The sequence below is a fragment of the Anomaloglossus baeobatrachus genome, chromosome 7, assembly GCF_048569485.1.
Source record: "Anomaloglossus baeobatrachus isolate aAnoBae1 chromosome 7, aAnoBae1.hap1, whole genome shotgun sequence".
NCBI classification, from domain to species: Eukaryota; Metazoa; Chordata; class Amphibia; order Anura; family Aromobatidae; genus Anomaloglossus; species Anomaloglossus baeobatrachus.
This window is the reverse complement of record NC_134359.1, coordinates 203,577,541-203,593,554: the sequence shown is the minus strand read 5'-3', so window position 1 is coordinate 203,593,554 and position 16,014 is coordinate 203,577,541. Positions and strand designations below refer to the sequence as shown.

The following is a 16,014-nucleotide window of genomic DNA, read 5'->3' as shown; positions in this document are numbered from 1 at the left end:
GAGACTGATTGCGCTGAGACCCTGAGCAGTGTGATGACGTTGAGGGTCTTTCCCAGCGAGCTCGCTTAGGGTGGCTGGGGCTATCATCTGAGTCATAATACTCAGCCTGTGAAGCCGGGGACCCCCTTGCAGTCTGGATTAAATCCAACTGAGGGGGATTAGAGGACAGAGACCTCGCCGTGTCCATAGACTGAGCCCCAGGCATGGATTGCAAAGTTTCAAGGATTTTTGCCATAGTCACAGACATATTATCCGCAAAAACTGCAAAGTCTGTCCCTGACACCGGGGCAGGACTTACAGGCGTCTCAGCCTGGGTCACTATCTCTCCTGACTCCGGCTGGCGAAGCAGCACCGGATCTGAGCATTGCACACAATGGGGGTCCTTGGAGCCTGCTGGTAGAGCAGCCCCACATGCAGCACACGCAGTGTACACAGCCCTAGCCTTGGCAGCCTTGCGTTTCGCGGATGACATGTTGCTGCCTCCTCAGAGTGATCTGGGTATACAGCCAGGAAGCGACCTCACAGTGCAAGCAATAAGGAAATATATATATGTCCAGTGACACAGTACACTAATACACACTGAGGCACTAGAGGGGCCAGCTGAAAAGCCGCTTACCGCCCGCTTAAGAGCGGGTGTGTGATCTCCAAAGCCCCCTAGTCCAGGTCTCCCAGAGCCTTGCGTCCTTCCTCCAGCCAGACATGCATGTAATGGCTGCCGGCGTCCTGAGAGAGGAGGGGGGGCGGGCCCTGGGCGTTCCTGGCTAAGAGCGGGAAGCCTGCTTCCCTCTGTGCCTAGTGAGAGGGCTGGAGCATGTAAATCAGGCTCCAGCCCTCGTCGCTGCCGTGAAACAGCGTCTCTCCCCTACCCTGATTGACAGGGTGGGGGCGGGAACGAATCGGAGCTGCCGGCGTCCTAGGCCGCAAAAGCCGGGGACTAGATTTATAAACGCCACCGCCGTAAAAGCGCGGTCGGCGTGTCCCCGGCGAACTAAAAGTCACAGCAGCGCCGCCGGTCCAGCGGGGGTCGGCGCTGCGTTCCCACACACAGAAAAAAGTCCCCCAGTAAACTGTAGGAACACTAGCTCTAGCGTTACGGTCCCCGGCGCACTACAACACCCAGCCAGCCCGGAGTGTGTCTGTGCCTGCCGGGGACACAGAGTACCTGTATGATGCAGGGCCATGTCCCTGATGGTACTCCTGCTCGGCATCCACCAGGTTCTATGGGTCTGTGGATGGAGCCCGGCGTCAGAGCTTTGAGGCCGGCAGGATCCCACTTCCACAGAGCCCTACAAGGGGATGTGGAAGGAAAACAGCATGTGGGGCTCCAGCCTCTGTACCAGCAATAGGTACCTCAACCTTACAACACCATCCACGGGTGAGAAGGGAGCATGCTGGGAGCCCTATATGGGCCCTCTTTTCTTCCATCCGAAATAGTCAGCAGCTACTGCTGACTAAAATCTGTGGAGCTATGCGTGGATGTCTGACCTCCTTCGCACAAAGCTTGAAAACTGGAGTACCCGTGATACCACGGGGGGGTATAGCCAGAAGGGGAGGGGCCTTGCACTTTTTAGTGTAGTGCTTTGTGTGGCCTCCGGAGGGCAGTAGCTATACCCCAATCGTCTGGGTCTCCCAATAGAGCGCTGAAGAAATTTTGTCTTGTACCGGTGATCTAACAGTGTGGCAACCCAGTAGTTAGCATTACTTCGAATTCGTACAATCCGAGGGTCATGTTGTAGGTAGTGCAGCAAGAAGGCGCTCATGTGTCTTGTGCATCCAGGAGGACCAAGTCCTTGGTGTGTTTGTGGCAGAGAGGTGAGAATTGTGCCTCCTTCCTCTGCCCTCTCCCCCAACCTCGCACAACCGAAATGTGAGCAAGCTCTCACTCATCTGCTGAGTCTTCCATGCCCATCGCCAGTTCGTCCTCCATTTCTTCATGTGCTCCTGCACCTTCCTCAACAATTTTTGCTGATACTATGCGCCCTTGTTAATCCCTCTCCCCCACCATGACTTCCGCCTAGGTGCCGCTCACCGTCTGGACCTTGTAGATCTTATTATCCCTTCTGCATATGACTCCTCCTGTACTTCCTCCCCTTCCTCTTGGACCAACACCTGACTCCGAATAATGCATACAGTGTGCTCCATCTTGTAGATGACCAGAATTGTCACGCTGAGAATGGCATCGCCAGTGCTAAAGATCTTCGTCGATATTTGTAAACTGTGTAGAAGGGTGCATAGGTCCTTGATCTGACACCACTCCAGCAGCGTGATCTGCACCACCTCTGGATCAAGTTAGCCCAGGGTATACGTCATACCGTATTTCAGCAGGGCTCTGCGGTGATGCCACAGACGCTGAAACATGTCCAGATTCAAATTCCTGCGTGTCGGAACATCGCATTTCAGGCGTTTAACCGCCAGACCCTAAGACTTCAGGAGCGATGAAAGTTGTTGAGCTGCTGGGTGCGAAGGATGAAAGTGAGCACATAGCAGCGTGCCCGCTGCACAAGGCCATGTAGGCCGGGATGGTATTTTAAAAATTGCTGGAGAATAAGATTCAACACGTGAGCAATACAAGGCACGTGTGTCACATTGCCCTGACGAAGGTCCGCAGACAGGTTTGCATCATTGCCGCACACGCCTGTTAAGTCACCAACGTAGTCCACTCAATCAATTTGTACTCCGGTCGCCAGGTGACAACGTGTTCCTTTCGTGCATAGTGCTGATGATGGGAAAGGAGTCGATGCCAGTGGAGCAGGTGGATGCAGGTTATGCTCACCCACTGGGTTGCGTTACCTTGACAGATACAGAACCACACGCTGAATGTAGGTGGTGGGTATCTCACAGATGAAGTACCATCATTCAGCTACAACCAATGGGAAGACACCACACCCTTTTTTAGGCCCCTCCTGTCTGCAGACCACTGCCAGACAAAGCTATGAACCTCTTGTTACTGTTACCCCCAGTTCAGTTTTATGAGTTTGTGTGCTTGTTACCTGACTACTTTTCCTGCTTGCTGTTTATGTACCTCGCTGGCCGATCCGCATTTCACCTCTGCTTGTTTTCTGATTAAGTCCTGGCCATCCCATTCTGTTCCTCTTCCTCAATTAATGTTTTTGACCCTGCATGACTACTATTCTCTGGAACTGCAGCCTTCCACAGGTATTGATCAACTTGGGCCCTGTGTAATTCCAAATCACTGTATAGGGGTTAAAGGGTTTCAGGGTGTCCAGCTTGGTGAGTGGCTTGCCTCTAGCCTATCCTTTACAGCCCTTCTGAGTGTGTCGATCCAGGCAGGCATTACACCGTGCCCTCTGCAGAAGGCCATGTAGGCCGGGATAGTGTTTTAAAAATTGCTGGACAACCAGGTTCAACACATGAGCCATACAAGGCACGTGAGTCACATTGCCCTGATGAAGGGTCGCAGACTGGTTTGCATCATTGTCGCACCCGACCTTCCCTGACTGCTGGTTGAGTGTAGACAACCATTGATGAAACTTGGTCTCACTCTCCAGAGCTAACCGTCCACAATTCCTCAGCGGTGTCTCACATTTCCCCTACATTTCAAAGTAAACATTTGACCGCCTGATGGCCTTGAGCTCTGCTGCCAGCATAGTAAGGAGGTGTGTGGGATTCCTTGGGCGCAGTTACAAGGAAGGGTGGCCTGACCACACAGGGTTTGGGCCGAGGTGGAGGACCCACACGAGGTTAAAAAGGCAGAAGCAGTGGAGGAACTTGTACATACAGAGGAAGGATTGACACACAAGTCGTGGGGACAGCAAGACTTGTACAGCAAACCCTTCTCCATCTCTCACCATAGTTACCCAGTGCCCAGTCAGCAACATGTAACTATCCTGTCCATGCTTACTGGTCCAAGTATCTGTGGTGAAATGCACCCTGTCACACACAGAGTTTCTCAAGGAATCGGTGAGGTTGTGTGCGACCTGCTGTGGTAGCGCGGGCACGCTTTTCTTGGAGAAGGAGTGACGACTGGCCATCGGCTCTTGGGGCACTGCAATGGGCATAAGGTCTCGAAAATCCTCGGTCTCAAAAGGGTGTAAAGACAGCCTTTCTGTTGCCAACAAGTTGCAGATGATGAAACTCAACCTCTTAGGCATGTCATGCCCTTCGAAAATCATGTAAAACACAGCGAGGGGACGCCAACCACAGTCTCCCTCGTTGCCAATAATTGGGCCACACACACCCCACTTGACTGGCATCACTTGATCCCCCTTTTCAAAATGAAACAGATGCTTTGCATGAAGCACTCTCAAAAATACGCGTGCCTTTCGCATCCCCTGGATGACCCAGGGGAAGAAAAGTCCTCTGAGAGCCATGACTTGTTCATCTTGGTTCTTTTAGAAACACAGCGAGGGGACTCCAACCACAGTCTCCCTCGTTGCCACTAATTGGGCCACACACACCCCACTTGACTGGCATCAGTTGACCCCCCTTTTCAAAATGAAAAAGATGCTTTGCATGAAGCACTCTCAAAAATACGCGTGCCTTTCGCCTCCCCTGGATGACCCAGGGGAAGAAAAGTCCTCTGAGAGCCATGATTTGTTCATTTTGGTTCTTTTAGAAACACAGCGAGGGGACTCCAACCACAGTCTCCCTCGTTGCCACTAACTGGCCCACACACACCCCACTTGATCCCCCTTTTCAAAATGAAACAGATGTTTTGCATGAAGCACTCTCAAAAATACGCGTGCCTTTCGCCTCCCCATGATGACCCAGGGGAAGAAAAGTCCTCTGAGAGCCATGATTTGTTCATTTTGGTTCTTTTAGAAACACAGCGAGGGGACTCCAACCACAGTCTCCCTCGTTGCCACTAATTGGGCCACACACACCCCACTTGACTGGCATCACTTGATCCCCCTTTTCAAAATGAAACAGATGTTTTGCATGAAGCACTCTCAAAAATACGCGTGCCTTTCACCTCCCCTGGATGACCCAGGGGAAGAAAAGTCCTCTGAGAGCCATGATTTGTTCATTTTGGTTCTTTTAGAAACACAGCGAGGGGACTCCAACCACAGTCTCCCTCGTTGCCACTAATTGGGCCACACACACCCCACTTGACTGGCATCACTTGATCCCCTTTTCAAAATGAAACAGATGCTTTGCATGAAGCACTCTCAAAAATATGCGTGCCTTTCCCGTCCCCTGGATGACCCAGGGGAAGAAAAGTCCTCTGAGAGCCATGACTTGTTCATCTTGGTTCTTTTAGAAACACAGCGAGGGGACTCCAACCACAGTCTCCCTCGTTGCCACTAATTGGGTCACACACACCCCACTTGACTGGCATCAGTTGACCCCCCTTTTCAAAATGAAAAAGATGCTTTGCATGAAGCACTCTCAAAAATACGCGTGCCTTTCGCCTCCCCTGGCTGACCCAGGGGAAGAAAAGTCCTCTGAGAGCCATGTCCACATTGTCAGTGGACAGACACGTGTGCTTATCTGCCAGCAGACCCCCAGCAGCACTGAAGACAGGTTCCGAGAGAACGCTGGCTGCAGGACACGACAAGATCCCCAAGGCGTACGTGGCAAGCTCAGGCAATTTATCCAGATTGGAAGCCTAAAATGAGCAGGGCTCAAGTTGCACAGTAGTGGCATCGATGTTTCCTTGCATATACTCATATATCTGTGTCTCCTCCTCTTTTTCCTTGTCCAGCTCTTTTGTTTTCGCATGAGTATATGTCCTTGTCACTTTCCCATGTGTTTGTGTTGTGTTGTGAGTTGTTTGTCACCTTTTGGACACCTTTGAGGGTGTTTTTTAGGTGTTTTTATGTGTTTGTGATTGCCTGCCATTGTTTCCTATGCAGTTCGAGTTCGGTTCGTCGAACGTTCGACGAACCGAACTCGAACGGGACCTCCGTTCGGCGAACCGACCTCGAGCCGAACCGCGACCGGTTCGCTCATCTCTACTAACTAATGCTCGGTCATGTGACACCTTCTGAAAAAAATGGTAAAACTTGGGTTAGGCTGGAGTCACACTTGCAAGTGAATTGCGCGAGTCTCGATTTGCATTACCCAGCATGGTCGCACACTCTCTCCGGATACGAGTGTCTCATACACATGCACCCAACTCGCTCCTGAGAGTGTGCGGCCGTGCCGGGTGATGCGATGTGAGACTCGCGCAATTCACTTGCAAGTGTGACTCTGGCCTTATATTGGATCACCATAACACATGACAATCCTTACTCACTCTACTCCTCAATCAAATATTTAGAGTATTAAAGTCTGATGATAGTATAATATTGATCACAAGATAAACCATGACTGAAACATACTTGTCTAAAGTTCTGCTGTCATCGTGGTATTCAGGAAGCGCACTGAGATCTGAAGGTGAGGCAGTCATAATATTCATACCAAGAGGCAACGCTTCACCATCGGACCCCACAATTTCTAGTCCGGTAAGACCAAGGTAATGCAGATCTCCCCACGTCATAGTAAAATTTAATTGAAGACCTAAAAAAATACAGTAATAATATCACAGTATAGCAACATATCCTAAAGAGAAAACAAATTCAAATATGTAAAAATAAGACAAGCCCTTGGGTATCTTCTATTCACTTAATTAGGGAGACTTTATTTAAGCTTTTTCAGTATTGAATCTACTTTTCAGAAAGTCAGCAGACCAGGAATAGTAAACTGGCATGAACAAAGAAGGCTGTTCCAAAATGTTCCCATTACATGTTTTCAGATACCTCAGTACTCCAATATCTATTACTCAGCCATGCCATCAACACAGAGGACTGTGCTGCTTCCCATATCCTCAACACTAAGAAAGTATATAAGTTATTAGAAAATTTGTGGTATCCACATCAAACAACAGCACTGATTGAGACTCACATGACCCTTTATGATTTACTAACGAACATGTCCTATATGATAAAACAATATTTTCCACTTGACTGATGACACAAAAAAAAAGCAGCTTTGTAACAGAACATCAAGATCTCCAGGTTCCTACTCTGAGGCGGGCTTTGCATGTTGCGACATCGCAAGCCGATGCTGCGATGTAGCACGCGATAGTCCCTGCCCCCGTCGCAGGTACGATATCGTGTGATAGCTGGCGTAGCGAAAATTATCGCTACGCCAGCTTCACACGCACTCACCTGCCCTGCGACCGCCGCTCTGGCCGGCGACCCGCCTCCTTCCTAAGGGGGCGGGTCGCGCGGCGTCATAGTGACGTCACACGGCAGGCGGCCAATAGCGGCGGAGGGGCGGAGATGAGCAGGATGTAAACATCCCGCCCACCTCCTTCCTTCTGCATATCCTACGGAAGCCGCGGTGACGCCGGTAGGAGATGTTCCTCGCTCCTGCGGCTTCACACACAGCGATGTGTGCTGCCGCAGGAACGAGGAACAACATCGGACCGTCGCGTCAGCGTAATTATGGATTACGCCGACGCTGCACCGATGATACGATTACGACGATTTTGCGCTCGTTAATCGTATCATCTAGGCTTTACACACTACGATGTCGCATGCGATGCCGGATGTGCGTCACTTTCAATTTGACCCCACCGACATCGCACCTGCGATGTCGTAGTGTGCAAAGCCGCCCTTAGGTCTATCGGTAGATCCCATTTTATTATTTAACCATCAATATATTGCCACAACTGACCAAGAGAGAAGTGCACATAACTTTTAGTCTATAAATGAAAAAGGTTCATACTGTCTATGGAAGAACTGGGCACTTTTTTGGAAATAAAAAAAAAAAACTAATTATATAAACTAAATTACTAAAAGGAAAATGATTATTCTGAAGCACCCTATAGCAGGTGGCTTCTTAAAGTAATGGTCTCTCTTTCAATCTTCTGGCTTGCACTCCTGATTAGAGATGAGCTAACCTGAGGTTTGGTGTTCGGACCGAACACAGACTTTTCCCAAAACACAACGTTCGGGTGCTTTACGTATGCAAACCACTAATGTGAGCATCACTGTAATTGGATACGTTCAGTGCTCTGCCTAGTGCGAGATGCTTACAGTGTTTGAACGGCTCACACTGGGGGCAACAACAGCATGAGCTGATCTAGTGTGCACCAAAAATAAAAAAAATGAAAAGCCCAGTCCATCCGCACCCGGAAGTGTTCTGTTTATGGCAGGCTGCATGTGGGCTGAGACCCAATCTGCCCAATTAGTGATTTCCATTGGGATTCAAGTCAAGTCTGAGTCCCAAACCAAACTTATGTAGTCTGGCTGAACCGACCGAACCAAACTTCCACGGGTTTGGACATCTCTACTCCTAATGACTTGACTGTTTTGGTCGTCTCCATAGCCAAGCCGCAGGCCAAAATGCTCTGTATTTTCCAATGCTTCTACGGAGACCAGCTTTGCATTTGCAGCATCGGAAAAGCATAGGAGCTTTAAAGCTGGCCAAGTAAAGCAATCTGATGCTTGTAAGCTGTGTCGAAAAAAATCTTGCAAGTGAGCTCTCTACCGTGGCTAGAAACCTTGCTAACAAAGTGTAAACTATACCATTAAAATTCTTTCTAAGCCTTAAGAACACACAGGATTTTTTAATAATTGGAAAATTGTACAGTTGCTTGTTTTTACAAAATCTTTGCAATTTTAACATTTAGATGAGACAATTAGATGAGACAATTAGATGACATGATCCCTTTAAATTTTGACAGGGATAGAATTAGCTACAATTTTATGGGGCAGTACCAGCTTAACCAATCTTTGAATTGTCCGGCCTTTGCAGACCTGTATGTTTCAGTAATTTTATATATTCTGCCAACAATGGTCTTAATCGGAAGCCACAAGATCTCAGCCATAGACTATTAAATTGAAAAAGTCGAATTGCAAATCAATAAACCTCTCAACAATGACGACACAGCAAGTGGATTCCAAGAAGAAGCAAAGAAGGCATATGGAAATGAGAATACTAAATAAACTATTATCATGTGAAAGGATATTAACAACACTGTACAAAATGTTTCCCTTTATACTATTACACGTTTTATCCCATATACTTACATTTCCCAGTATATATTCCAGGTATATTACTGTGGAGATTAGGAGAAACCGGAGCTATAGCCTTCTGATCGGAAGTCTATAAAAACAAAGGAAATAAAGCTGATAAAAAACCTATTACTTCTATACAATTTATCAATTCTAATGTATATAATGTATATTAAGAAAGTTATAAAATGTAAGTAAATGCGGTCAGCTCACATAGTCTGCAGATTATGTTCCCCGATGCACGGTGGTTTACTCAATAATATAAGTAAATAGACCAGCACATACAGATAAAGAAAAAAAATACAAATCTTTTATTTCACACGTGCAGCAATCATAAAATCCATAAAATCCACAATAACCTGCGCTCCCCGAACAGGCAACGCACTTCGAACAAAAAGTTCTTTGTCAAGCCAAAGCCAAAGGCTTGATAAAGAACTGTTTGTTCGAAACGCGTTGCCTATTTGGGGAGAGCAAGCCATTGTGGATTTTATGGATTTTATGATTGCCGCACATATGAAATAAAAGAAGATTTGCATTCTTCACTATCCAGATGTGCTGGAATATTTGTTTATAATACCGAGAAAGTTAGAGCAAAAAACTGTCAGAAGGAAAATGGGGAAAAAAAAAAACCATGGATGTGATATTTATGGGATATTCTTTTAGTTTTTGTTTACACTAGGATCAAGGTTCTCATTTTCACAGGATTCCGAACAGATGAGAGCAGGGCAGAATACATATCATCTATTTGAAAGATTAACGATGACAGTGAATCAGGAGTCCATAAAGTGTTTTTGTTTTTATTTTTCATTACATAGGAGAGGGCTGCATGCTACACTTTTTTTTAATGAAGAGTAGTAAAGAGAAAGTGGACATTGCCTAAATCGGATTCCCACAAAGTTCTTATAATGTCTTTCAAAACAATAGGTGATAAATGCTAGAACCCCCCAAGCCCTGGAAACTTTGTGATCACATGGTCCCATGTGCTTCCTTACTGTGGCTGGAAGATAAATGGGGTGACATGGTCACAATTAGGCCGCTTTCACATTGCGTTTTCACCTACGTTCACTGGTACCGTCAGGCATCTGTCCAAACTCCCCTCCCCCACCCAGCAAAATGCATTTCGGACACATATGCTGACGGGGCCATTGACTATAATAGAGCAGACGAAGTCAGCGTATGATCTGTCTTGCACCATTGTCGAGCATATACATTTTCTGCAGGCGGACACCCGAACGTAGAAAACGCAATGTGAAAGCGGCCTTACACATGGCCACTCCATTTAATGTCTTTAAAACAAAGTTTTAAAAAAGTTTTTCTTATTCCCCCCCATGCTTGTCCTCTTGTTCTTCTTTTCTCACAGAGTGGTCTTCATCTGTGGATCTCATATGGGAGGCTCTTCGGCATTTGTATCATGACCTCTTGACCACAGATTTCCCCTTATTCTAAAAATTGCAGGGTAATTGCAGTACCTTCCGGTCAGTTATTTGGTACAACCATATCTCTTCCTCTGAGTAGTCCATCCATTTATTCTTATTTAATATTTATTCATTGATGTTGATATGTCTATATACATATATATGGCTGGACTGGGTTTATATTATTGTTCTCTGAGGACGTATAATTGTATATAAGATTTTGCATATATTGATGTAATACGATCTAATTGTATTGCTTTCTTGGGCAATTATCACATTGTGGTTTGCATGTGGGGGGTTGTTTTATTCTGGTCCATTTTTGGGTGTGTTTTCTGGTTTTAATGTTTTTAATCTTTGTCACAATAAAGGTTATACTTTTTATATAATTTGGATGTGCTCCCCGTTTATGTGCCTTTCTTCCCTTCATGAATATAAAACGGAGTTGGACAGATTGACCACTATGCTGTTTAAATAGCTTCCTTCGACATTAATCCAGTTGCAGACTTCTGTATCACAGGTGGTTAGTTTTCCTTCCGAGATATGGGCAAAATTAACACATATCATGCACGTGTCTTGTTCATCAGAATAGATAATAGATCCCTGATGACTATACACACATCTCTTTATATAATGTCTTTGGCACTGCTAGCCTCTGATGGTAAAATGAGAAGTGCCGAATAACCCCTTTAAATGGAGTGGCAGTCCAATTAGTCAACAAAGCAGGTTCATGGAATCTCCAAAAACAGTGGGAATGAACAGGGGATTGGGACTCTTCTCTAGTGATTGGGGTGGTACCAGCAGTGAGAAAAACAGCTACCAAATATTTTCTCAAATTTCCTCTGTATAAGTAAAACAGTCATGGCAAAAAACGTTATTACCCTTGAAATTCTTCCAGAAAATGAAATATTTCTCCCAGAAAATCACTGCAATTACACGTTGTTATATACATTATTGGACATAAATTTCAAACAAAATTCCAAAAATGGCCAGACAAAATTATTGGCTTCCTCAGTTTAAAGTTTGGTTGAACCCCCTTTGAAATAAACTGCAATTAGTCATTTCCTATAACCATCAACAAGCTTCTTACACCTCCCAACTGGAATTTTGCACCACTTTTCTCTTGCAAACTGCTCTAGGTTAGAGATGAGTGAACCTGCAGTTCGGTGTTCATACCAAACATTGATTTTACAAAAAAAAAAAAAACAAAAAAAAAGGGTTTGGGTGCTTTACGTATGCAAACCAGTGCTCAGGTACACTTGGTGCTTAACCCAGTGCGAGCAACTTGTAGTGAACAGCTCACACTGGGGGTAACAACAGTGTGATTGGATGTAGTGTCCACCCACCAAAAAAAAAAAATTGAAAAAACCTTACCCACTTGCCCCTGGAAGTGATCTGTTTATGGCTGGCTGAATGTGGACGAAGACCCGAACTGCCCAATTAGTGATTTCTATTGGGGTGCAGGTCAAGTACGGGTCCCAAACCAAACTTTATCTAAAGTCCAGCAAGGAAAAAAGAAAATGCACTAGATGGCGGCACCACACTGCAAACAGGAGGAGGTGTACTTACAGAGGTCCCGTGGAGTCTATGTCTTGTTGGGACTGGCGGTGCTCACTCCGTGTGTAGTCCAAGGATTAGATGCAGATTCCAAAAGAGGTAGAAGTCATGGGGCACTCACTTGAAGTGGACCCGTGGAAGCGCCTAGTCGGCGTGAAACGGCCATCGTCCGTTGAGCTCTCCCCCACCGCTCCCCCTTCTTTGCTGTTACTTGTTCATGTTACCTCATTTATCTAAAGTCTGGCTGAACCCGCTAAATTGAACTTCCATGGGTCCGCTCATCCCTACTCTAGGTCTCTTATATTTGAAGGGTACCTTCTCCCAACGGCAATTTTAAGATCTCTCCACAGGTGTTCAATGGGATTTAGATTTGGACGCATTGCTGCCACTTAAGAACTCTCCAGCACTTTGTTTACATCAATTTCTGGGTGCTTCTTGAAGTATCTTTGGGGTCATTGTCCTGCTGGAAGACTCGTGACCTAGGAAGCAAATCCATATTTCTGACACTGGGCACTACATTGTAAACCAAAATCCTTTGGTAGTCTTCAGATTTCATGATGCCTTACCCAAAGTCAAGGCATCTAGTGACAGAAGCAACAAAACAACCCGAAAACACTTTGATCCTCCACCATATTTGACTGTAAGTTCTGTGTTATTTTCTTTGTACGTCCCATTCATTTTTTGGTAAAACAGTAGAATGATGTGCTTTACCAAAAAGATCTCTCTTGGTCTCATCTCTCCACAAGACGCTTTACCAGAAGGATTTTGACTTACTCACGCACTTTTTGGCAAACTGCAGTCTAGCTTTTTTTATGTTGCTCTGTCATGAATGGTGTCCTCCTGGGTCTCCTGCCATAGCATTTACAGTTAGGTCCAGAAATATTTGGACAGTGACACAAGTTTTGTTATTTTAGCTGTTTACAAAAACATGTTCAGAAATACAATTATATATATAATATGGGCTGAAAGTGCACACTCCCAGCTGCAATATGAGAGTTTTCACATCCAAATCGGAGAAAGGGTTTAGGAATCATAGCTCTGTAATGCATAGCCTCCTCTTTTTCAAGGGACCAAATGTAATTGGACAAGGGACTCTAAGGGCTGCAATTAACTCTGAAGGCGTCTCCCTCGTTAACCTGTAATCAATGAAGTAGTTAAAAGGTCTGGGGTTGATTACAGGTGTGTGGTTTTGCATTTGGAAGCTGTTGCTGTGACCAGACAACATGCGGTCTAAGGAACTCTTAATTGAGGTGAAGCAGAACATCCTGAGGCTGAAAAAAAAAGAAAAAAAATCCATCAGAGAGATAGCAGACATGCTTGGAGTAGCAAAATCAAGTCGGGTACATTCTGAGAAAAAAGGAATTGACTGGTGAGCTTGGGAACTCAAAAAGGCCTGGGCGTCCACGGATGACAACAGTGGTGGATGATCGCCGCATACTTTCTTTGGTGAAGAAGAACCCGTTCACAACATCAACTGAAGTCCAGAACACTCTCAGTGAAGTAGGTGTATCTGTCTCTAAGTCAACTGTAAAGAGAAGACTCCATGAAAGTAAATACAAAGGGTTCACATCTAGATGCAAACCATTCATCAATTCCAAAAATAGACACGCCAGAGTTAAATTTGCTGAAAAACACCTCATGAAGCCAGCTCAGTTCTGGAAAAGTATTCTATGGACAGATGAGACAAAGATCAACCTGTACCAGAATGATGGGAAGAAAAAAGTTTGGAGAAGAAAGGGAACGGCACATGATCCAAGGCACACCACATCCTCTGTAAAACATGGTGGAGGCAACATGATGGCATGGGCATGCATGGCTTCCAATGGCACTGGGTCACTTGTGTTTATTGATGACATAACAGCAGACAAGAGTAGCCGGATGAATTCTGAAGTGTACCGGGATATACTTTCAGCCCAGATTCAGCCAGATGCCGCAAACTTGATCGGACGGCGCTTCATAGTACAGATGGACAATGACCCCAAGCATACAGCCAAAGCTACCCAGGAGTTCATGAGTGCAAAAAAGTGGAACATTCTGCAATGGCCAAGTCAATCACCAGATCTTAACCCAATTGAGCATGCATTTCACTTGCTCAAATACAGACTTAAGATGGAAAGACCCACAAACAAGCAAGACCTGAAGGCTGCGGCTGTAAAGGCCTGGCAAAGCAATAAGAAGGAGGAAACCCAGCGTTTGGTGATGTCCATGGGTTCCAGACTTAAGGCAGTGATTGCCTCCAAAGGATTCGCAACAAAATATTGAAAATACAAATATTTTGTTTGGGTTTGGTTTATTTGTCCAATTACTTTTGACCTCCTAAAATGTGGAGTGTTTGTAAAGAAATGTGTACAATTCCTACAATTTCTATCAGATATTTTTGTTTAAACCTTGAAATTAAACGTTACAATCTGCACTTGAATTCTGTTGTAGAGGTTTCATTTCAAATCCAATGTGGTGGCATGCAGAGGCCAACTCGCGAAAATTGTGTCACTGTCCAAATATTTCTGGACCTAACTGTAATTTCACTCAAATGTCAACGGATAGTTTGCGCTGACACTGATGCTTCCTGAGCCTACAGGACTCCTTGAATTTCTTTGGAACTTGATTGGAGCTGCTTATTCACCATCTGGACTATCCTGTGTTGCAGGCTTTCATTAATTTTTCTCTGCCATCCACGTGCAGAGAGATTAGCTACAGTGCCATGGTTTGTAAATATGTTCGTTACATTGTGCACTGTGGACAAAGGAACAACAAGATGTCTCAAGATGGACTTGTAACCTTGAGATTGTTTTACTGTCCAGCATAAATTGGACTTTTGCTTAAAATATAACTTTTATTGAGTACTATTAAAATAATCACCTATAGTGCTCTATGTGGGGCACCACTAACAATAAAGACGTGCCTTGCGTGCCTTATAGTGTAGAAAAAAATGCACATATTTTGACAGTAGGTCAGCCAAGCTAGATCCTATCTTAGATCAATATCCTAAATGTCTGAATTGGCCTAGCTAACATAAGTAGCAACGAGAAAATAGTTCTCCGCCTGCACTACAACGGATAAGTGTAAGCAATTAATATACCCCACAAGTAAATGTGCATAGATGTATCAATATGTCTCACTAGCATGTGATCCACAGACTATTATAGTCCCTATTTAATGAACCAAGAGGACTATTGTGATAGTTCAGTCTTGATGTGTCTCACTGCTGCGGATGTCCATCCTCATAGCATAGGCCAGGGATCTAGCAATGGCTAATAAAACATGCTGCTGCATGCAGTGAAACCCAGTGTGGTGCAACCAAAGTGCCCGTGCTCAATGTGCTATGCCCTCAATGCCCTCTTGGTGGGCTGCACAGTGGCTTAGTGGTTAGTACTACAGTCTTGCAGCACTGGGGTCCTGGCTTCGAATCCCACCAAGGACAACATCTGCAAGGAGTTTGTAGGTTCTCCCAGTGTTTGCGTGGGTTTCCTCCGGGTTCTCCGTTTTCCTCCCACACTCCAAAGACATACAGATAAGGAAATTAGATTGTGATCCACAATGGGGACAGTGTTCCTGGTGTATGCAAAGCGCTGCGGAATGTTAGCGCTATATAAAAATAAAGATTTATTTATTTAAGAATTTTTCTTATACACTAAGGTGCGCATGGCACGTCTTTATTGTTAGTGGTGCCCCACATAGGGCACTAAAGGGGATTACTTTAAGGCCGGCTTTGCACACTACGAAATCACAGGTGCGATGTCGGTGGGATCAAATCGAAAGTGACGTACATCCGGCGTCACTTGCGATGTCGTAGTGTGTAAAACCTTTTTGTTACGATGAACGAGTGCAAAAGCGTCATTATCGTATCATCGGTGTAGTCTCCGACATTTCCATAATGCCGATGCAGCGACAGGTACGATGTTCCTCGTTCCTGCGGCAGCACACATCGCTGTGTGTAAAGCCGCAGGAGCGCAGGAGCGAGGAACATCACCTTACCTGCGTCCCGGCTGCTATGAGAAGGAAGGAGGTGGGCGGGATGTTTACATCCTGCTCATCTCCGCCCCTCCGTTGCTATTGGCCGCCTGCCGTGTGACGTCGCT

The 16,014-nt window shown here is 45.6% G+C and overlaps 1 protein-coding gene across 2 annotated transcripts in view; it reads right to left on the bottom strand.

The window, feature by feature from the left end:
* Positions 1-16,014, bottom strand: part of KATNIP (katanin interacting protein) — a 379,833-nt gene that overhangs the window by 163,142 nt on the left and 200,677 nt on the right. For both annotated transcript variants that reach the window (XM_075317875.1, XM_075317876.1), the window contains exons 18-19: positions 8,982-9,057; positions 6,285-6,462 (exon numbers count right to left, since the gene is read on the bottom strand). In XM_075317875.1, the coding sequence (XP_075173990.1) occupies positions 6,285-6,462; positions 8,982-9,057 (254 nt within the window). The remainder of the gene's footprint in view (positions 1-6,284; positions 6,463-8,981; positions 9,058-16,014) is intronic.